Genomic DNA, 24456 nt, shown 5'->3' with positions numbered 1-24456 from the left:
AATGCGCATGCGTAGAGGAACCCCCGCCTCTCCTCGCCGCACGAAACCGACAGCGTCTTTTTGTGGTTAAATCATACCGGTTTCTACTGTGGTAACATTGTGCTTGTGTACGCATCCTCAGAATTTAACGCGTTACATTTATTGAAAAATATCTTTATTGAACAATGTCGTATTTTGCTGTGTATGCAAAAAATTTGTTTACGGGAAAAAAAAAGCAATTACTGTCTTCAGATTTGGTTGAGTTGCATTCTGATTTTACATATCGACCATTTTTACCTCGTAGTGCTGACGATTTTAAAAAGGGGATTTAATATGGCAAAATTGAGAATAATAAGTTCATGGTGTTTTACTACATACTCAAAATGACTGGTAAGTATGAAAAAAATAAATCATAGATTTCTTTAGCAATAAAACGAGGACTCAAAAGCAGTGCACTCTTTTTGCCACAACACCATAACTTCAAATTTGTAATAAACAATTGCCCGGGAAAAAAAATTATATAGAATTATGCGTTATTATGTATAATATGGTCATGCGTTATTATCCGCTGAAAATGAGCCGGCATGGCCATGCATCATCATGGATGAGAAGGCATAATTATGTAGAGTTATACAAAGCAATCCATAATTTCAGATAGAAAAATTTAGGTATAAAAAATAAATTTCACATTTATGTTGTCATGGACTTTATTTTTATATTTCATAATTAAATGTTTTTTATTACAGAGATTATTTCAACATTAATTTTCCGATTAATAATAAGTACGAACAAAGCAGGATTCTGAATCAAATAAATCAATTTTTTTTTGTTTTTTTATTTTTGTGATTTTTAATTTACTAATGAATAAATTGACCAGTTCTTGTTATTCACTTGATCTAGCTTATAGACCAACCTACTTAAACCCTGTACCTATATATTTCAAGACTTATAAGGGTTAACACTTAATAACTTACAATTATTGCGTATGAAGCCTAGAATTTAGAGTTAACATTTAAACATTTAAATTTGGAAGATTAATATCAATTTTTTGGTTTGTTTTTTTGTATTTTAAACAAGTAGATTAATAATAATTTTCTTATTAAATTAAAAAAAGTCAACAAAGCAACATGAAATTAACGATTAATAATATATCGATGCTAATCATTTTTTTTTTTTTTGGGTTTATTTTTATGATTTGGTTGACTTGATTCAATTGCAATCTGCCATCTAATAGACATCATTCATGTATTTCTTAAAATTTACTTGCACTTTTGAATATAGTCAGTACTGAAATGCTACGTAGCATGAATGATTACAGAATTAAACCAAAAGAATTCTGTGATTTTCTTTTAAATTTAATTTTTAAATTAAATAAATAAAACTCTGTGATTTATTTTAATTATTCAATCTTGAATAATCAATATTCTGTTGAACGATAAGCAACAAATGTAAACTCAAAACATATCACGCTTAGAACTTAGCAATTAGTAAAATTTAGGAATTTTTTCAGTAATTTTGTTTTTTCTTATTATTAATTTGATATGTATATAGTTGAACTGAATATTTATGGTATAAAAAAATACAGTCTTGATACGATATCAAACTGGAAATTTAAAACTAAAAAAAAAAATGATATTCGCTTGAATGATTCGAATGATTAGATCACTTGATTTGACAAGAAAAGAAAATCAATAATCACCTTTCAACCATCGACCGTAAGAAAAATTGAATTACTTAGACATTAGCATTTTTTCGTGCTTCTCTGCGTAATTCACCAAGTCTTTGAGCCATAGCAGTTCTTATACTGGGTAAACTTGTTTTCGTTATTGCAATATCATGTGCAAATTCTGAGGAATGATCAAACCATAAATTCGTGTTGTAAAATACGACATCTACAAATATATAAAATTAATGCAGTGTAAAACAACCTACCAATGATACGATCAACAGCTGGAATAGAAAGAGTAACCATATGTCCTCTTGTTGCTCCTGGTTTATTAGTTCCAGATCGTCCAGTTATTGTTGCTTCTAGCAACGTCTCTCTTTTGAACACGCCTTCTAGTAAACGCCGCGCAATGCTTGTATCACTTGTTGCTGTTAAAGCGAATTTATAGATGTTTCTTTTGCAGTAAATATTTTGGCCAATGTGCTTCATCTACAATATTTACAAAAAAAATAAACAATTTCGTTGGAAAATGAAAAAAGTATTATATCAAATATTAAGAATTAAGACGTATGAATCAATAAAGTTTACCGTTTCATTAGGAAAGTCTTTCCCATACAGTTGATCCAAATCATCATCAATCAAGTTCAATTTAGTTGATTTTATTGTGTTATTACTTAATTTATCTTGAGATCCACTGCGATGATCATCATATCGTGAGGTGATTGTGTCATGGTTCTTTTGAGATTTATCATTATTATCATCAGTTGATTCCCAGGTGATTGGTCTTACATGAGCTGTAATAAAATTTCGTATTTTATTAAATTGTATTGCTGATAATGATAGTTAGCTTCTATAAGCATAAATAATTATATACCTTTTTTCAATTTCTTAGAATTTACTTTTTTCAATAATTCTTTAATCTGCAACTGAAGTTCTTCTTTTGTAGGACTTGGTTGTTGCGTTTTCTTTTCCACGGACTGCAATGTTTCCGTGAACTGTCTTTTGTTTTTTCTGAGAATAGCTGGTAACATGTCAAAAGGCATATTTTCATCTTCATCAGTAGAAAGGGAATCAACTTCGTTCATATCATCAACTGTCTTGAAGTTTTTCAGGCTCTGTTTTTTATTTTCAATCTAGATGTTAAATTAAAATTGTTGAGTAAACAAGAAATATACAACTTTAATTTACAAGGTTAATAGAATAGGAAAATGAACACTTTACTTTCTCTTTCAATGGTGAACGATTACTCTGATTTGAGTCAGTATCCTCCTGATTATAATTATGAACTTGTGCTGTGACTTTGTATTGCTTTGGACTTGATTCTGGAGAGGATTCAATGATTTAATTGTTGTTTTTAATCTAGAATATTTCAAATTAATCGGTCAATTTAAAAATGCAATGAATGTATTCAACAACTTACTATAAAGTGTGCAAGATAAAATCTAAAAATAATTAGAATAAAGACAAATATTATTCACATTTTTTTTATAGGGGGAAGAGTCAGGTGAAGAATCGTCCATATCCACGTTGATAAAAAGAGGATCAAGAATAGATTCAATACTTTTGGCCCCCAATAGATTTGGACCTGATGAACGTTCTCGTTGAAGTATCAACTTTTGCAGAGACTTGAGCTCTTTATTTTTATTTTCAATCTGTAACGTATGATATAATAAAAAAAAATCTGTAACGTACACGTTTGCATAATCCTGACATTGTTTCAAAAATATAATTTGAACTTCACTTACTCTGACTTTATTTTGAGGCGATAAAATAATATTTGAAGTATCAAGTGACTTGTCATTGTCATTACCCTTCGATTTTGATGAGTCGAGATGATGAAGAAGTTTTTGAGTTATTTTATTCGATGAGTGGATATTTTCAACATTTTTATTATTGTGACTTTCACTGAACACTTGTTTTTTCTAAAAAAAAAAAAAATATAGGAGATATAATCAAGTTGATTTTATAGTTGCTAATAATTTTTCATCACATATAGCTAAAGAACTTATACTTTTCTTTTGAATGTACTGGATTCTGGTGTATATGGTACATTAACAAGTTTTTGCCGCTTTCCTCGGCCATATTTTGTTGATAATAACTCATTATTTTTCTTTGGCAGTGTCAAAATTTTGAAATTCTCATTTAGAGTATCAGCATCATCTACAATCATTCGGTTATATATTGAAGAGTTTTAATAGTAAAATATTGTCATTTTAACATACACATTAGGAATTTAAATTAAGATATCGAGGAAGCAATGTTTATAATCTTTAAAAAATAATATCAATAGTTTCCTTACCAGTATATAATTCAACAAAACCTCGAACTTTTTTGCCTTGATGAAAACAGGTTACTTTGTCTCCAATTTTTATGGTATTTTCATCGAATAAAACTTCATCATCTACAAGTTTGTTATAGCGTATGCCATTTTCGTCATCAAACTTTATTATAAACATATTTTATATTGCAATTAACACTTAGATTTTAATATATAATTATAGGGATATAACGAAATTATGGAATCCTACTTATTCAAAACAACGTCCAGCATGCAACACAGCACATCGATGTATGCGTGACTTATTCTTCCCATTTTGAATTGACTAATTTATTTTGTATCTGAGGTTTTTACAAACATTTAGTATGTTTCACAGGTTTTTTTATAAATCAGTCGTGATATGTAAACTTCGATCAACAATCCAAGAGAACGTATTCGCTGATGAATAAATAAATCCAACCTATTATAGCTGAACATCAAACATTTGCATAATCATTAATTTGTATATAACACGCAGAATTTAACTCATGATGACAAATTTTCATCTGATGACGATGAAGCACCTCCGTCGAGGAAAAAGTATAGATCCTGGACAAAATGTAACAACGTGAGTATGAAACAACTTTTTACAACATAATTCAGGTGCTCAGACCCGTTGTTATATGTATACATATATACCTATATAACTTCTTCATTTAATTTCATAATCATTTTAAAACTGTGCATAATTTCGTTTATTCATCTTCATTTCTGTAAATATAAAATATATATATATGTATATATCCAGTGGTGGTTTCGGGGACATTTTTTTTTTTTGCGATTTTATTCAGTAATTGAACTTTGTACAACAATGTACATTCATGTATAAGACGATTTTATTGTATACACCAAAATAAAAAAATTTTCATCGATTGGTACTTTTGAGGACTATCGTTATGACACTGTTTCAACCCTTCACTTACCTTATTTATTCGAATCCTTTGTATTTTAGTATTGTGTTGGCATGAATTTAGAAGGTACAAAAAATAGATGTAGTAAATTTTACATTTTTAATACATAAAATTTAAGATTTGACACAAGTCCTCAAAACAACCGATGCATGAAGAATTTATCTATGTAATGGTGGTTTCGAGGACTTTTCTTTTCAAATTTTAATTATCCCTTTAATATAACCAAATGACTGTTTTGACGGTGGCAATAGTCCTTGTATCTATTGATTAATACTTATATTGAATAACAATTCATAAAATGTATCAGGGTCATATGATAAGACTTTTTTGTTATCGTTTTAACTTGATGTCCCCAAAACCTCCGATAAATTTTTTTAAAAAACTATGTAATGGAGGTTTCAAGGACTTTTCTTTTAAAAATTCACTTATCTTCTTGAAATAAATCAATGACTGTTTTGACGGTGGCAATAGTCCTTATATCTATTGATTAATACTTATATTGAATAACAATTCACAAAATGTATCAGGGCCATATGATAAGACTTCTTAGTTATCGTTTTAACTTGATGTCCCCAAAACCTCCAATAGATTTTTTTTTGAAACTATGTAATGGAGGTTTCAAGGACTTTTCTTTTAAAAATTTACTTATCTTTTTAAAATAACTCAATGACTGTTTTGACGGTGGCGATAGTCCTTATATCTATTGATTAATACTTATATTGAATAATGATTCATAAAATGTATCAGGGCCATATAATAGGACTTCTTTGTTATCATTTTAACTTGATGTCCCCAAAACCTCCGATAGATTTTTTTAAAAAACTATGTAATGGAGGTTTCAAGGACTTTACTTTCGAAAATTCAATTATCACTTTAATTCAACCCAATGACTACCTTGAAGGTTGCAATATTTCTTATATCTGTTAATTAATACTTATATTGAATGATAATTTATAAAATGTGTTAGGGCCATATGATAGGACTTGAAGATAAAACACTATTAATATATCTGACATGTTGTCCTCGGAGCCTTTTATTATATTTTTTTATCCGGATTATGTTGGTCGTTCTGAAAAGTCTTCATAGAACTTAAACGAACTAATGATTAAAAATAGAGTACAGAGTTATGACTGTTTGGAATACGTGTATGACATCATCTACTTCTACGAAGTGAAATGAATCCGAGAAAATCGAGAGAAAATGGAAAAATATCAGAGAAAAACGGAAAAATATCATAGAATAAAAGAAATATTAGAAGAAAAATTTTTGAACTTGCAATTAAAGAGTTCTGAGAGTAAACATACAATGCGGCCATTTTTTGAGTCATACTTAACGATTGTATGAATTTCAGTTTGGGCTTCATGTTCCTAAAAGCACTAACGGAAGAAGTTTATGGTTTGGTACGTTCCGTGGACACCAAGAAAATCTAAGTAGAACTTGTAACAAAGACAACAGTCTTTATTTATTTTATACTTTCCGGTATAGGCTGCAAGTCCTCAAAACCACCGTTCTACGAATTAAAAACTCTCGCAGTATGGTAGTTTTGAGGACGTCTCAAAATTACGTCGTTAATTCCATTTTGATTCAAGTATGGTTTAAGATTATCAGAAAGGTTCTACTATGAAATTTCCAAATCCGCATGTTTCGTGGACACCAAGAAAAATTAAGTAGAACTTGTAACAAAGACAACAGCCTTTCTCTATATACCTACTGTCCAACAAATAGTTTCAGTTATTGCTATCGAAAAAGTTTCGGTTTTCCCGAAGGTATCTAAGAATTTCTAATGCTACTAAATCAAGGCGGTATCTCGTTGCTAAGGCTACTGGTTCAAAGTGATCAATCATTTCTGAGCTTCCGGAAAACCGGAAAAAATTGTCTCAACTTTTTATGTTAAAAGAATACAGAACGACCGTTTTTCCAGTCAACGCGTTTTTCGTCGGAGAATTTCCTTATATTTTGGTTTTATGTGATTGTCTTTATGATTCGATTCGTTCAATAAATTATTAAAACTATAATAAATTACAGTGTAGAAGAATGGCCTTATTCCAAGTTTGAAATATTTATTTTATACTTTCCGGTATAGGCTGCAAGTCCTCAAAACCACCGTTTTACGGATAAAAAACTTTCGTAGTATGGTGGTTATGAGAACGTCTCAGAATTACGTCGTTAATTCCGTTTTGATTCAAGTATGGTTTGAGATTATCAGAAAACTTTTATGAAATTTCCAAACCCGCTCGTTCCGTGGACACCGAGAAAAATAAAGTAGAACTTGTAACAAAGAAAACGGTTTTTCGCTGAATACCTACTGTCTAACAAATAGTTTCAGTTTTTGCTATCGAAACGAATTCAGTTTCGGTTTTCCCGAAGGTATCTAAGAATTTCTAATGCTACTAAATCAAGGCGGTATCTCGTTGTTCCGGCTACTGGTTCAAAGTGATCAATCATTTCTGAGCTTCCGGAAAACCGGAAAGAATTGTCTCAACTTTCCGTGTCGAAAAAATACAGAACGACCGTGTTTCCAGTCAACGCGTTTTTCGTCGGAGAATTTCTTTATATTCTGGTCTCGTGTGATAGTTTTTAGGATTTGATTTGTCCAATAAATTATTAAAACTATAACAAGTTACAGTGTAGAAGAATGGCTCCATTTTAAGTTTGTAAGATTAATTTTATAATTTCCGGTATAGGTTGCAAGTCCTCAAAACCACCGTTCTACGACTAAAGAAATTTCATAGTATGGTGGTTTTGAGGACGTTTTGAAGTTACGTCGTTAATTCCGTTCATATTTGAGTATCGTTTGAGATTATCAGAAAGGTTCTATAAAATTTCTAAACTTCTACGTTCTGTGGACACAAAGAAAGCTTCAGTAGAACTCGTAACAAACTCTTTTTATTATTCAAATTTTAGCATACGTCCTCAAAACAACCATTCCACAATTATAAAAATTGTATGTCACGGTGCTTTCAAGGACTTTCAACAATTATTTGATGAACAATTTTTGTTTTGTGTTTTCCGAAGAAACTTGTTGTTATGTCTTATAGATTACAGATATCCGTAAAGATTCTCAAAAACGAGTACACTATTTCTGCATATTCCTGTGCATTTTCTATTTTTACAGAATGTCTTCAAAACTGCCAATAGCTGGAGATACGAAATCCGTAAAATGGTGGTTTTGGGGACATTTAGATTGAAGTAGAATCGAAAGTTATTATCCAGTTGACTGCAATTTCAACGATGAATTTCATGAAAAGGGAAGAATCTTATTGAGAACTGCCAGAAAATTCATATCGAAATTCATAAATTCGACTGTTCCATCGAATTGAGGTTCAAAAAATTAAGTCCTCAAAACTGCCTCTGTGTGAAAAAAAAAAGGTAGTTATTGGTTGTTTCGGGGACATGCAATATTAAAACAGATATAATTATGTTAAATGTTATTATAAAGCATAGTGATATTTTCTTTATACTGAAAATTCATGTTTGTTCATTACATGTTTGTAGTTTGAATTGAATCGTAAAAATGCATTTAGCGCAGTAATGTTGCTTTTTTATCAAAAGTCCTTGAAACCTCCATTAGATCGAAAAATGATGTTCTTGGAATGGAGGTTTCAGGGACACACGAAAAAATTCTTATTTTGGTCAATAGTATGAATTTTTTCATCGAATCATTACTATTTATAGATTAAGATGGAATCAATTGAAGATAAATCGGTCGTAATACCTACTTCACATTTCAATTTATGAAAATTATACCTGGTAAAATAAAAAGTCCTCAAAACCACCAAAGCATATTTTTCAAATGGGGTTTTGAGGACCGTCCTCAAAACCACCAAATGTCCTCAAAACCACCATTGTATATATGAAGTAGTCCCCGAAACCACCACTGTATGTATATATATATATATATATATATATAAAAGTATATAAATGAATAATTTAGGCATATGTAGACCATATATTACTAAAGAAAATATATATTACAGCTTTCATGAAGATATTTTTTTTTTTACGCCCATATACAAACGAAAAACTATAGATAAAATATTATGAGGACGTTTCGATATATATAAATTGAAGTTTTAGTGTACTCGATCTTACGGCAATAGTAGATGTTTAATTAACAATTACATGATACCTCTAAAGGTAAATTTGTTCAGAAAATTAATTTCTATTTAAATGAGATAGACGTGGTTCTTTTTGTACCGATAGAAACGAAATTTGTAGAAATAGAAATGACGTAGAAATAGCATGGATTCTAGAAGAATGTCTTCAAACAATGTTTGTGTGGAGGTCCACTAAAAAATTAAGTCTTGATGATTAAGTACAAAATAATAAAAAAAAAAATTAACAATGATTTTTCATATAAATAAAACACGTGACATTTTCACGTCATTAGTTTGTCATTATTTCACACTGACTAGATTGTTGTTGGATGCATATTGTGACAAGAAAAAACTCAATGTTCAACTTCTTTATGGTATAAAATACAATCTATAATAACTTGATGCTTGGATTTTCCTTGTAAAAATAATTTTACTATATTAAATTAATGAAATTGGAAATTAGCACTAAGTGTATATCTGAATATATACAAAATCAGTAGTTTGAGAACAGTCCTCGAATTCATTGCTATATCAGTGAACTTGTCCTTAAACTACAATATGCACAAATTCATATATTATACGTAAGTAGTGTACCTAATAGAGTTCTGTGACAAGGGGTGGTCGAAAAAAGGTAGATCGGCGAGGGGACAGGGGAATGAGACCGTGTAGGTAATGTAGAGATGGTAAAGAAATTTGTGTGCATTCTTACCCTGGGTCAGTAATACAGATTTTAATTTTATCATTTTAAATTGCAATTTGTCATGTCCCATGTCCCATGGTCCCATGTAGTATGTTCCCATATCGTATGTGTTGGATATATTGCCCGTTAAGGGATTCATATCTGGTAATGAAATTTAGGATAAGTAATTTAAATAATCAACACAATAATAATTTTTATATTTTTTATCGTTTAATTTTAATTATCGTCATTTAAATTATTATTCAAAATTTATATTATTATTTAATTATTTTATTAAAGTAATTTAATTTTACTTTGTTAATTTGTGAATTTATTTAAGTTGATTTTTTTGTAAGAGCAAGTGACAAGAGAGAGTTCCGTAGGCTACGGGATTGCGAATGGAACTGATTCTGTAAAAAGGTCCAGGACGCTAACCAGCTTCTGGGCCTTAGCATATGAAAATTCTGGAAAATTCTAGAAGGCCAAACGACGCTTGTATAACCAAGCGTCGCTTGGACCCGACAAAACTTCCAAAATGTTTTTACATGTATTTTATAGTATTCCTCGAAAGACTGGGTGGTCTTCGAGATCAGCGGCCTAATCCTCATTGTCCTCAAGCTGCAACATTTTTCTAATGGCAAACGTTGTCAGTTTGAGGGATTAGTCGGCATCGACTCGTGCCGTCAGAGGATTAGACACGCTGGCTCAATGTGTTGTATGTTTTATTTTTTATTTTATTTTACATTTTCAAATTTATTTTTTCTCAAATAAATTTTACCTTTTTCTTTCTCTCTCTCTTCTCACTTACCTCTCTTTCTGACGGAACAGTATGTTCCCATGTAGTATGTTACCATTTCGTATGTTCCCATGTGTGTTATGTTCCCATGTCTTATGTCCCATATCTTATGTGCCATGTCTTATATCCCATGCCACTGAAAAATGTAAAAAAGTCATAGGGTTAACAAAAAATAAATGATGTGAATTATTTAATTTTTATATTGATCAATTTTATTAATTATTATTTACTAGTTAAATACAAAATATAATTTTCTCAGCATTAAAAAAAAAGGAATTCGTTATTATATTTTTTCCTTTTTATATATTATTCTTCCATGGCAACATCATTATTTTGTGTACTTGAAACTTTGTCAGTTTCAGTATCAGATTCTTGATATACATCCATCTCTTGATCTGACACATACGTAACACTGCAAAGTTCTACAACAAAATCTAAAAAATATAAATTAGCATTCATATTACTACCTTTTTCATTATAATAAAGAAATATTTACTCACCAACAGTTATAGTTGTACCATATCGATCATCTGGTATCAATGAATATTCTGCTAGAAAAAATTTATATATTGACATAAATATTATAAAAAAAAAATTATATCAGAAAAAATCACACAAATTATTACCTCCAAGTGATGGGAATATTATTAGATGGTCCAACTCATCCATAGCCAAGTCAGACTCATCTTCCATTACTGTACTATTATCATTCGCCTCGTTAGCAAGAATATTGTCTAAAAGCATGAATTTATTATTATCAGTGGTACTTAGAATCTTAAATTTTACAAATAAAAAATAAAATACATACAAACTCTAAATCGTGGTCTTGCATCTAAATCATCATCATCATACATTTGAAAACCACTTAGTCTTGGAAACATAGCGCTAGCTGAGTTGTGCATATCGCCAATCTATTTCCGTTTCACATAATCTGTGAAGAGCGTCTCGATGAGGAGCCAACTTTGTTAAACAAATTTTAGAGGATTAAAAATTTATTATAATACTTGTGTTGAAATTAAGAAAATTAATATAATATTCAAAAAAATATTTACCAGAGTTTTCAACGATTCCATATCCATTTTTTGATTAGCACTTTTAATTCACACAAAATAAAAAAATAAAGCAGCTTCTTACTTGAATAACAATCCCGAACAAAGTGACATAAATCATCCCGGTAAATGATATAAAAAGACAAAAAATGCAAGATAATTAGAAAAGTAGAGATATCCATATTTCTTTCCGATTCAATATATAATTCTTTTATGCTATACATATATATGTCTAATAAAAGACAAACAATTTACATGGAGAACGAACATCGAAACATGATCTGTTGACGGCCGGCAGGCACGCGCGGTAATTCCAGATGCATTGTCTCAATCATACATCGAGATTTATTTTTTTCATTTCTCTCTTTTATATTTTGGATATAAAATTCATTTTTTTCCTTACTATGCATATTTTTTATTTCTCTCTTCATATATTTTGAATAGAAAATAATTAAATGTTTCCTTTTTTAACGCGTGCGGTCATTGCATTGTTTCAATCATACATCGAGATTATTTTTTTTTCCTTACTATGCACATTTTTATTTCTCTCTTCTTCTATTTTAAATATAAAATAATTGAATGTTTTTTTTTCATCTTCCTGTTCTTTGACCTTCGGATAATATTATTGCTTTCTTTTTCATTTATTAGCTGCATTGTCTTAATCATGTATCGAGATTCATTTTTTGCTTACATGGCACATTATTATTTCTCTCTTTTTTTATTTTACATATAAAATAATAGAATAATTTTTTCCACTTCCTTTCTTTTGTCTTCAAACAATATATAATCATATTTATTGAATTCATTCTTTTGTCAATCTTGTCTCATCAGTCAGTGGTCAGTTGATCTTGAGACAACTACTTCCTTCCGATTAATAAAAAAATTATATATTTAAAAATGTATTCTATCGAAAGGTGTGAAAAACTTGTTAATATTTTAAATTCTGGTTACAAATCAGCTAATACTATCGCCAGTATTGATCGATGGATCAAATGGGGCAATGTAAATATAAAATTACTGAATAAATTTTTGAAAAATTCAGCTGATTCAGTGGGTGTAAAAAAAAGAATACAACTAGTCGTAGTTAGGCTTACAACTATAGTTGAAAAGTTACAAGTGAAAAGAAAAAAAACTTTCCACCATGGTGCTGGCATGAGCACTCATTATGATGAACCAACATTGCATGACAGAGTAAAATGGAATGATTTGAAAAATATTTTCGAGGGAAATATCATAACTGGAAGTGTAACAAATCTTTATCATATAAGGAATGAAAATTTTTTGAGAGATGCTCAAACTGTGGTTAGTAAAAAACTGAAAGAATTTCTCAAAAGAAAAATAAATCTCAAGGTCAATTCATGCTTACATTGTGAATATGAGCTCATTAAAGATGACAAAGAAGTCAGAGAAATAAAATCATTTAATACGAAAAATGCTGTTATACTTCCAACAACAAATCTCGATGACTGGTTCGATGAATATTTTTATGATCCTATATTGAAGAAAATAGAGGAATTTAATCTTGGTATTTCTGGTTGGAGCTTGAAAAAAATTCAGAGCATCATCTTTACGGTATGCAAATATCAACCGTTGCGTGGTGTTGATTCGACATTTGTACAGATGCCTGCTGACATTGAAAAAAAAAAAAGCTGTGCTGAATATCAAAAATAGAGATAATTTTTGTTTTTTGTGGTGTGTGACTGCAGCTTTACATCCTGTGACTGCAGCTTCGCACTCTGTACAAGAAAATCCTTGTCGTGTGAACTCATATCCACATTTCAATACAATATTATCATATGATGGAATATCTTTTCCAATGAAGCTGCGAGATATACCAAAATTTGAAGAACTCAACAATTTGAAAATAAATGTTTACGCAATTGTTTCAAATAATTCAAAAAAAAGTATCATTGCTCCTATATTTTTAAGTGATAATATTTATGACAGTCAAACGATTCATCTGTTGGCGGTAGATGAAAACGAAAATAATAAAAAAAAAAATGTTACCAATAATGATGACAGTATTTTTGATGATGAATGTTTTTCAGCTGACGATGATGATGATGATGATGATGATGATGATGATGATGATGATGATGATGATGATGATGATGATGATGATGATGATGATGACAATAATATGGAAGTTGATGAAGAATATGAAAATTATGTTCAAAAGCAGAAAAAAGGAAAAAAAATTTTCCATTTTGCATTAATTAAAAATTTATCACGTCTCGTCAGTTCACAAGTCAGACAAGGTAATGGTCGTTTATACATATGTGACAGATGTCTCAATCATTTTACATCACAAGTATTTTTGAAAAAACATATGGCTGACTGTTGTCAAATTAATCATGCACGGATGATTATGCCAAGAAAAGATGCCAATATACTAAAATTTAAAAATCATCGATACAGAGAACTTGTACCTTTTCTCGTCTATGCTGATTTGAAGTGTATTTTAAAACCGATTGATAATACCGACTCTGAAGAGCATATTCCACACAGTGTTGCGTACTATGTTAAATGTACCTATGATAATACATTATTATTCTACAGAATAAATCGTAGTGAAAATTGTATTGAATGGTTTTTTGGGGAATTGGAAAAATTAGCTCACCAGGTCAATGATATACTTTTAAATCCAATACCAATGGAAAAATTGACTGTGCAACAAGAGCACGAATTTCAAAATGCTACAATTTGTCATATATGTGAGGAGATTTTCATGGAGCAAGACGTTAAGCACCATGATCACGACCATTTTCGGGGATCATATCGAGGTCCAGCTCATGCTAGATGCAATATTAACTATACAACGTCTCACAACATACCTGTAGTCATGCACAATTTATCAGGATACGACTTACTTTGCAAGGCATTCGATGGTCGCATACATATATTACCAATAAACAAAGAAAAATACATTTCATTCACAAAAAAAGTGGTAATACTGTTGTAAGTTTAAGATTCATTGACTCATTTAGATTTATGTCTAGTAGTATTGATAGATATCATCTGATTTGAGCAATGATCAAAAAATTATAACACGTAGTGAATGTAATAGCGAATACTTTGATTCATTGTGTAGGAAAGGAGTATTTCTCTATGAATATATTGACTCATGGGAAAAATTAGCTGAAACAACTCTTCCACCAAAAAAAGAATTTTTCTCAAAATTAAATAATTCTGACATCTCAAATACAGACTATGGACATGCCAAAAATATTTGGGAAAAATTTGAAATAAAGACGTTGGGTGAATATTCAGATTTATATTTGAAAACTGATGTGCTTTTGTTGGCTGATATTTTTAAAAATTTTCGTTTGAGCTGTTTATCAACATACAGTATAGATGCACTCCATTATTTTACCGCACCAGGTCTAGCATTTGATGCAATGTTAAAATATACAGGTGTGGAACTTGAACTTTTGACAGACCCAGCAATGCATCTTTTCATTGAAAAAGGAATTCGAGGTGGTGTTGCACAATGCATGAACCGTCACGCAAAAGCTAACAACCGATATATGGGTGAAAAATACAATCCAGAAGAAGAAGAATCATACATCATGTATTTTGATGTTAATAATTTATATGGTGCTGGTATAAGTCAATATTTGCCTTATGGAGGTTTCCAAAGGGAAGACAATTTAAATATTGATATGAGAAATATATCTGATGAAGCTGAAATTGGATATATCTTAGAGGTTGACTTGGATTATCCAAAATATTTACATGAATGGCATAAAGATTTACCGTTGTGTCCAGAGCAATTCACAGCACCAAATTCGAAACAATCAAAATTAATGACAACTCTTTATGACAAAAAAAATTATGTTATACATTATAGAAACTTAAAGCTATATTTGGGTCTTAGCATGAAGTTAAACAAAATTCATCGGATATTGAAATTTAAACAAAGCTCGTGGCTGAAAAAATATATTGATCTTAAAACTGGTATGCGTCAGCAAGCAACCACTGATTTTGGAAAAATTTTTTTCAAATTAATGAACAACAGTTGTATGGTAAAACGATGCAAAATGTAAGAAAAGAAAAAGATGTTAAAATAGTGACAAAATGGGAAGGTCGCTATGGAGCAAAATCACTAATACCAAAGCCGAATTTTAACAGGTGCTCAATTTATAAAGATGACATTGCAATTATTGAAATGTCAAGAGTTAAAATAATCTTCAATAAACCAATTTATTCTGGATTTACAATACGAGACCTTTCGAAAATCTGGATCTATGAATTTTATTATAATTATATCAAGAAAAAATTCAATCACAATGATGTCAAAGCACTTTACATAGATACTGATTCACTCATTTTAAATTTCAAAGTTCCTGATATTTATGAAAAAATGAAGGAAAATTTAGAAAGATTCGATACATCAGATTATCCAACAAATAATATTTATAATATGCCAAGACTCCAAGAGTCAACAAAAAAGTTATTGGTCTTATGAAAGACGAAAACAATGGCACAATTATGACTGAGTTTGCTGGCTTGAGAGCCAAATTATATAGTTATAAAGTCATGAGCATTGATGATGATAAAACTTACAAAAAAGCCAAAGGTGTTAAGGGTTCAGTTTTAAAAGATATAAACTTTGATAATTATATGCCCTGCCTTTTGAATCATCATTCTAATGCTAAGAGAATTATATTTTATATTTAACGAGTAGATAAAAATTAATAAAATTAATTAATATAAAAAAATTAAATAATTTATATCATTTATTTTTGTTACCCGATTACTTTTTACATTTTTAAGCGGCATGGGAACATAAGACATGGGACATAAGATTTGGGAACATGGGACATGGGAACATAAAACATTGGACATGGGAACATGGGACATGGGAACATAACACATAGGACATGACAAATTGCAATTTCAAATGATAAAATTAAAATCTGAATTACCGACCCAGGGTAAGAATGCACACAAATTTCTGACCATCTCTACATTACCTACACGGTCTCATTCCCCTGTCCCCTCGCCGATCTACCTTTTTTCGACCACCCCTTGTCACAGAACTCTATTAGGTACACTACTTACGTATAAGTTGTAACCGATTTTCTGACCTGCGCGGCGAGAACTACCGGCCAAGGTTAACAACGAGGATTTCTCACCATCCTCCTCAAAATCACCCGGGAGAGCCATGTTGGTTATCTCGGAAGCCAACAGCCGTAGGAGTAACGAGAACAAAATACGAGAACCTAACTCAGTCTTAGAAATGGTAGAGGGGCGCGGTCCACCTGCTGAGACTATGAAATCCGTAACCAAACCTGAGGGAACTATCGTGAACCAAGTGTGTTACATACGCCTATATCACATTGCGACTATACTATAACAAAATACTGACGTCACAAGTATCATAAGTGTAGGAGCAAATATTCTACATATGAAATGAGTATTTCGTATAGGGAACCATACAGCGATCCATCCGTGACCAGGTCTTACACATACGTTGCCGTTGCAATAATAATATATCTTAATATTATTATTATTGTTATTATTTACAGCGATCCATTCGTGACTCACACATACATATTTATGTGTGATGATGGTCTAACCATCACATACACATCATGTAGTGAGAATATAATAATTATTATTATAATAAGAGAACCATATAGCGTGATCATTAGTATTAGTCTGCCATTGGAAATCCGGACAGATCTTCACCAGGACTTAACGTCTGATACCTAGGGAGCCTTTACGAGAGATCCAACGATGTCGAGAGAACCAGTAGTGAACCAAGAGAGCCAGTCAAGAGAAGGTAGTGATCAGTTCGAGAGCCAGACAAGTTGTGTCGTCCAACGATAGCGTTCTGTGCTAAGCTACTGTGAGCTTTCCTAGCCCACAACACGAATAGGTATCCGATCCAGCCCGTAGCCTTCGGAGAGTTCGTCTTTTCGACGGATGGAGGGGAAAACTAGCACTGGTCGAGGTTTAACGTATCAAGTCTACTTACGGGACCTCGAATATATACGAAACATGTGCCACACTGACACCACTCGTTAGTAGACTTGACCCTCCACAGTGCTTTATGCGGTGAACCTTAGAATTATTAATCAACTCCTATTAATTATTAACAATTCAGTTGACAGCAAATAAATAATTAGAGCATACAAGCTCTTTCTATTAATTATTTATTTCGAGAACCAGCGAAATAATAAATTTCGTTACAAAGTATATAAATTTGTGCATATCGTAGTTTGAGGACTAGTCCATTGATATAACAGTGAATTCAGGGACTATCCTCAAAATACTGATATCGTAAATGTTTAATATATACACTTAGTACGAATTCGCAATTTAATTGATTTAATATAATAAAATTATTTTTACAATGAAAATCCAAGCAGCAAGTTATGATAGATTGTATTTTATACCATAGACAAGTTGAACATTGAGTTTTTTCTTGTAACAATATGCATCCAACATCAATTTAGTCAGTGTGAAATAATGACAAAATCATGACGTGAGAACGTATTTACATGCATCTCTGAAAATACATTATTAACTTTGTTTCTTGTTATTTTGTACCTAATCATCAAGGCTCAATTTTTTGGTTACACGTCAAAAAAAATTTTCCAAAAAAAACTCGACAAAAAAAATCACGACAAAAAAAATTCCGACAAAAAAAATCACGATAAAAAAAATCACGACAAAAAAAATCATGACAAAAAAAATAAAAAAAATGAAAATAGCTGTAATTAGCTGCAGCTAGATTTTTCACGTAGCTAGATTTTCTACTTAGCTGTAATTGTAATCTAAACAATCACTATCTACCTTATTTTACCAACCAAATCTTTTACTCAGTTGCTAGATTTTTTTTGTCTAAATTTTTTTTTTCTAAATTTTTGTCGTCGTGATTTTTTTTGTCATGATTTTTTTTATCGTGATTTTTTTTGTCGTGATTTGTTTTGTCGTGATTTTTTTTGTCGAGTTTTTTTTTGAAAATTTTTTTTGTCGTGGAATCCAATTTTTTAGTGGACCTGCACTTAAACGTTATTTGAAGACATTGTTTCAGAATCCATGCTATTTTTACATCATGGATTAGTCACAATTCCAAATTGGCAGAATTGTTGATGGATAAGTTCGGTCCTGAAAATAATGAATATGACACTAGTAAGAGATGTAAAAAAAATGATAATAACTTGCTGCTTGGATTTCTATTGTAAAAATCATGTATTTACATTTAATTAATATTAAATTGCGAATTAGTACTAAGTGTATATCTAAAAATATACAAAATCAGTAGTTCAAGGACAGTCCCTAAATTCGCTGTTATATCAATGGACTAGTCCTCAAACTACGATATGCAAGAATTTATATACTTATACGTATAATATATGAATTTGTGCAATTCGTAGTTTGAGCCCTGGTGGAAGGCCCGTTTTTGGCCGATTTCCGGAGAAATTACTCTGGCGTGAGGTTGGTGGTGGAGAAATTACTCCGGCATGAAATTGATGGCAGAGAAATTATTCCGGCATGGAATTGATGGCGCAGAAATTAATCAGTGGAGGAGAAAAAACTCCGGCATAAAACTAGTGGCGGATTAAATTTTCCGACATTCATCTCATGCTGGAGTAATTACTCAACCATGAATCTCATGATGGAGTAATTTCATCATTTAAATTCGTCGGGTGGGTACGTTATTTAGTTGATGATGAATGTACAGATCTTTGAAAAGCAGTTAATTACAAACGTACTACATTCGCAAAAATGAGATTTTAGTTTTTTACAGTCATTAAGGGAGTACATCCGTCGATTAGTTTTCTTACAATTTTTCTAATTTTTGGATATATAAATTTTGAAATTCCTCTGCATCTAATGATCTTAACTTTGTGATGATGAACAATCTAGTATTAGAGATAATTGAGTCTGAACAGGTGAACTTTTTACGTGGTTTAACATTGCAGGTATAGGATTTTTTTTTAATTTTTTTATATTTTTAGTTCTAACAAAAAAACCGGTTCTTACAAATTTGATAAAAAATTAATATGTCAAAATTGATATAATTTAGAAAATTTTGGAAAGAAAATTAAACGCTTGAACTTTCTAGAATCAGAGATATTGTTAGTTAAAGTTTGCAATATTTATTAATATTTGACATGAACGTGAGGCCGAGTGTATCCGAGTGACAATGATGGGTCGCGCGCAACTCTTCACTTATTTTATATATCACACATATACATACAAACATCTAGATAATAAATAAACTATAATTTTATTGAATTAAAATTTCCAATTATTTTTAAACAAATTGATTATATTAACTAATGAAATAAATGAATAAATGCATATTCCAATATTGATAATCTCAATTTACAACTAAATAAACAGCTGTCACAACAAGCATCATAGATTCACACAAACACAAGTACACATTAATCCGAGCGTTTTCCCGAACACAACTTGGCTGTGATTGGCTGGGATTTGTACAGTATCAGGCAAAATTTTCAGGCTCCGATAAAGACTTTTTGTTGCAATTAACACTACGCTTTTTCCTAAACTTTCTATTCGGATTATCTTAAAAGTACTCCCTTAAATGTAATAATTAGTTTGAATGAATATAATATATATATCTCCGGCATGAGATTAATGTCGGAAAAACCTATCCGCCACTAGTTTGAAGCCGGAGTTTTTTCTCCTCCACTGATCCAATGCCGAAATAATTTCTCCAGCACTCCTTGCATGTCGGAGTTTTTTCTCCTTCACTGATCTCATCCCGGAGTAATTCCTCCACCATCAATTTCATGCCGGAGTAATTTCTCCGGAAATAGGCCAAAAAGGGTGTAATGCCGGAGTAATGCCGGAGAAAGCCGGAGTAGTGGCGGAGAAATATTTCTACCAGGGTAGTCTATTGACATAACAGTGAATTCAGGGACCGTCCTCAAAATACTGACTTCGTATATATTTAGATACACACTTAATACTAATTTGCGGTTTTAATTAATTTAATGTAATTAAATTATTTTTACAAGCGAAACCTAAGCAGCAAGCTATTATAAATTTTATTTTATATCCCTTACTTGTATCATATTCATTATTTTCATGACAGAACTCATCCATCACTAATTCTGCCAGAATGATGTTGAAATAGTATGGATACTGGAAAAATGTCAACTGTAAGTCCACTAAAAAATTAGGTGTTGATGATTAAGTACGCAATAATGAAAAAAAGAATGAACAATAATTTCTCGGGGATGCATGTACAATTGTACATACAACACACACTCAGAGAAGGATAAGTTAACAGTTAACATACCAATATGTTTACATTAAACATACAAAAGTTTAATGTTAAGATATATATATTAACAATAAACATAGATATCTTAACTGTTAACATACGTATGTTTATAGTTAATATACGTATCTTTACGGGGCCAAATATTTTAATGCGCCAGTCTACTTCTTGTAATCTTTTTTCTTTGACATTATATTGTGATACTATTCTAATTGTAATATAATATAATATGTACTCGTGTTGTCATAAATTTATTTAAATTTAGTTTTTTTGTAAATTCATTCTTAATTTTACATTCAATTTTCATATTTACATACGTAAATGTCTCCAACTATCAGCCTAACCTTCAAATTATGTCAATTACAGATATCTTAATAGTTAACATACGCATATTAACTATTAAGATACGTATGTTTAATGTTAATATATATATCTTTGATGTAAACTTATCAGCCACCACCCATTTTAACATGGCATATGTTAACATTAAACAGGATATGTTAACTGTTAACATATCCTTCTCTGTGTGCATGACATTTTCACGTCATGAGTTTGTCATTATTTCACACTGATTAAATTGTTGTTGGATACATATTGTTACAAAATAAAACTCAATAATCAACCCGTTTATGATATAAAATAGAATTAATAATAACTTGCTGCTTGGATTTTTTATTGTAAAATTCAATTTATTCTATTAAATAAATTAGATTGCATATTAGTACTAAGTGTATATCTGAAAATATACAAAATCAGTAGTTCAAGGACAGTCCCTGAATTTACTGTTATATCCATGAACTAGTCCTCAAACTGCAATATGCACAAATTCATCAGTTCATACGTATAATATATGAATTTGTACATGTCTTAGTTTGCGGACTAGTCCATTAATATAACAGCGAATTCAGGGACTGTCCTTAAAATACTGATCTCGTACATTTTCAGATATACACTCAGTACGAATTTGCAATTTAATTAATTTAATAAAATAAAATGATTATTACAATAAAAATCTAAGCAGCAAGTTATTATAAATTGTATTCAATACCATTAACAGGTTAAACATCGAGTTTTTCCTTGTAACAATATGCATCCAGCAACAATTTAGTCACACTGAGAAAATTTTTTGATGAAAAAAAGAAGAATATTTCTTGACGGTAGAAATAAACTTCTTGGCAAAATACTTTTTGAAAGAATAAATGAATTACTTAATGAAAATAATAATTGTTTTATTAAAAGAAACAAAAAATCTTGAATTAAACAAAATTTGTTTGTATCATTCAGACAACGTTTTGTAACAAACGATAAATGGTATGTGTTAAGGAAAAAACTTCTAAACGTCAACCATTGTTACTCCTTGACACTAACACCATGATGATTGTTATAATAGATAAGCTTCTTGTTTCAAACGTTAGAGGGACAGCAACAAGAAAGAAACTCCTAAATTTTTGCTACTAGCTGTTTGATACAAACAGTATGAGGATTTTTATTACAGACTAACTCTTTGTTTCAAACGATTGATGACTTTTAACAAGGAATAAACTTCTAAAAATATGCCTCAATATGGCTTTGCAATAAAGAAATGGATTCTTTTTACAAACAAGGTATATCGTTTGAAACAAATCAACTTTAATTTAATTCAAATAATTAAAAGTTTAAATATTTTTTAATTTAATTTCAAAAAAAATTATTTAAAAATAAATTTATTTTTATCTATTATTTATTATTTATTTTTTTTCATGTTTTATATGTTTTATTTGTTGATTGAAGTTAATTCTTCACTTTGGTCGACGAAGTCCAGCTTCGAACTCACGATCCCCGAGTGGAAAGCGGATAGCTTGACCGCTGCGCCACGACGACGCTCAAGTAAAGACAACTTTTTTTTCATCTATTTAAAAAGCTCGATAAACACAGATATATTTTTTTTTTTCATGCTATATTTCATATTTAAATACGGAAAAAATACTTTTATTGTTTTTTTCAGAATTAATTTACAATTTTATTAAACTTTTAATTATTCGAATTTAACCTAAGTTGATTTGTTTTGAACAATAATATTGATTGAAACAAAGCGTTAGTCTGTAATAAAAATCCTCATACTGTTTGTATCAAACAGCTAGTAGCAAAAATTTAGGAGTTTCTTTCTTGTTGCTGTCCCTCTAACGTTTGAAACAAGAAGCTTATCTATTATAACAATCATCATGGTGTTAGTGTCAAGGAGTAACAATGGTTGACGTTTAGAAGTTTTTTCCTTAACACATACCATTTATCGTTTGTTACAAAACGTTGTCTGAATGATACAAACAAATTTTGTTTAATTCAAGATTTTTTGTTTCTTTTAATAAAACAATTATTATTTTTATTAAGTAATTTATTTATTCTTTCAAAAAGTATTTTGCCAAGAAGTTTATTTCTAAATATTAGAAATAATTTTTCACAGTGCAGTATATAAAATAATGACAAACTCATGCCGTAACTGTGTTGCATGTATAATGTACATCCCAGGTAGGAAGTGACGACGGGCACAAGCCTGGGACAAGCCTGATTACCCTGCTCTCGGTCCTGTGTCAAGTCTGGAATGTTCGCGATGTATTTGCTAGTGTCGGACTAGTGTATCGGGCTTGACACAGGCTCGTGTTCCCAGGCTCGACACAGTCTTGTGTTCCCAGGCTTGACACAGTCTTGTGTTCCCAGACTTGACACCGACTTGCAAAAAAAATTGTAAAAAAATATAAATAAACAATTATTATTAATTTATTAAAGTGACATTATTATTTTTTACGCGATACAATTTGAATTAACGATAATTACATGAACGAAAATAAACGGCGTAACGGAGGATCGATCCTAGGTCACTCACGTGGAACTCCAATGACCTATCAAGTCAACCACCGGGGTATTAATGAAAGAAACAGTCAAAATTTTTTATATGAATGAATTTATTCGAGAATCAATTCACAGTCCTTGTAAAAGGCTGGCACGATAGTCAAAACCTAATAATTGTTATTTAAAATTTCTATTTACAATTTATAGATCTAATTAATATAATTTTTTTTGAAGTGAAACTTCTTTAGAATGCATTAGCGATACGGTTTTCATATACAGGCGAGGTAGGGAGTAAGTCCGCCAGTATTTCTAGTCTTCTTGTCTCCACGCTATAGAAATCTCCAGGGGGGTAGCACTACATGTATTTTTATGAGCTGTAGTTTGTCACCCTAGATGAGTCGATTCCCCAGGAAAAGTCTAGTGATGAAACGCCATTTTGTATTCATATGATAAATCTGTTTAATTCCTACGTTATCGGGTGTGGTTGGAATAAAAGATGAATTTAAATACAAAAGACGCACGTGATTAATTAATTTTATTTAGATAAATTAAAAAGCTATGAAAGTGGTGGCAATAGTGAGGCAAAATTAATTCTGTAAAAATTAACATATTGCAACTTCTTTTTCTTAGCTAATATTTTTTCCATAGCTTTTTATTAATTTAAATAAATAAATGGTCATAGGAAAAATGGTAGCTAAGAAAAGGATGTTGTCACATGTTAATTTATACGAAATTAATTTTGCCAGAGGAATTAAGATGCATTTTTATTTAAAAAAAATAAAAATGTCCAAGGAAAAGCAGTAGCTAAGGAAAAGATGTAGCTAAGGAATTAATGCTGGTGGAGACACCGCTTAAGTAGCCATCTTGC

The 24456-nt window shown here is 30.6% G+C and overlaps 2 protein-coding genes across 2 annotated transcripts in view; one reads left to right on the top strand and one right to left on the bottom strand.

Moving 5' to 3' along the window:
• Positions 1–1589: 1589 nt before the first annotated feature.
• Positions 1590–3533, bottom strand: LOC122849202. The gene is made up of 7 exons (XM_044147827.1): positions 3391–3533; positions 3124–3297; positions 2867–3004; positions 2520–2778; positions 2234–2439; positions 1912–2134; positions 1590–1826 (listed from the first exon to the last, which is right to left on the bottom strand). Exons 4-7 carry the CDS (start codon positions 2728–2730, stop codon positions 1714–1716), a joined length of 753 nt encoding a protein of 250 aa, XP_044003762.1. The 5' UTR covers positions 2731–2778; positions 2867–3004; positions 3124–3297; positions 3391–3533; the 3' UTR covers positions 1590–1713.
• A 773-nt stretch (positions 3534–4306) lies between these two features.
• LOC122849198 (tetratricopeptide repeat protein 5-like) overlaps positions 4307–24456 on the top strand; it is a 33352-nt gene continuing 13202 nt past the window's right edge. Inside the window, exon 1 of the mRNA XM_044147821.1 lies at positions 4307–4530. The gene's annotated coding sequence lies outside the window, so the exon portion shown is untranslated. The remainder of the gene's footprint in view (positions 4531–24456) is intronic.

The sequence above is a fragment of the Aphidius gifuensis genome, linkage group LG2, assembly GCF_014905175.1.
Source record: "Aphidius gifuensis isolate YNYX2018 linkage group LG2, ASM1490517v1, whole genome shotgun sequence".
NCBI lineage: Eukaryota > Metazoa > Arthropoda > Insecta > Hymenoptera > Braconidae > Aphidius > Aphidius gifuensis.
Note: the sequence above shows the minus strand (reverse complement) of the source record. Positions and strands in the feature narration are given on the sequence as shown.

Excerpts from the sequence above, each read along its gene's own strand:
- LOC122849202 (XM_044147827.1), bottom strand. The coding sequence starts at position 2,730 with ATGAACGAAGTTGATTCCCTTTCTACTGATGAAGATGAAAATATGCCT. Across the intron at positions 2,440-2,519 it reads TTCTAAGAAATTGAAAAAAG|CTCATGTAAGACCAATCACC; the intron begins GTATATAATTAT and ends ATTTTATTACAG. Across the intron at positions 2,135-2,233 it reads AAGACTTTCCTAATGAAACG|ATGAAGCACATTGGCCAAAA; the intron begins GTAAACTTTATT and ends TAAATATTGTAG.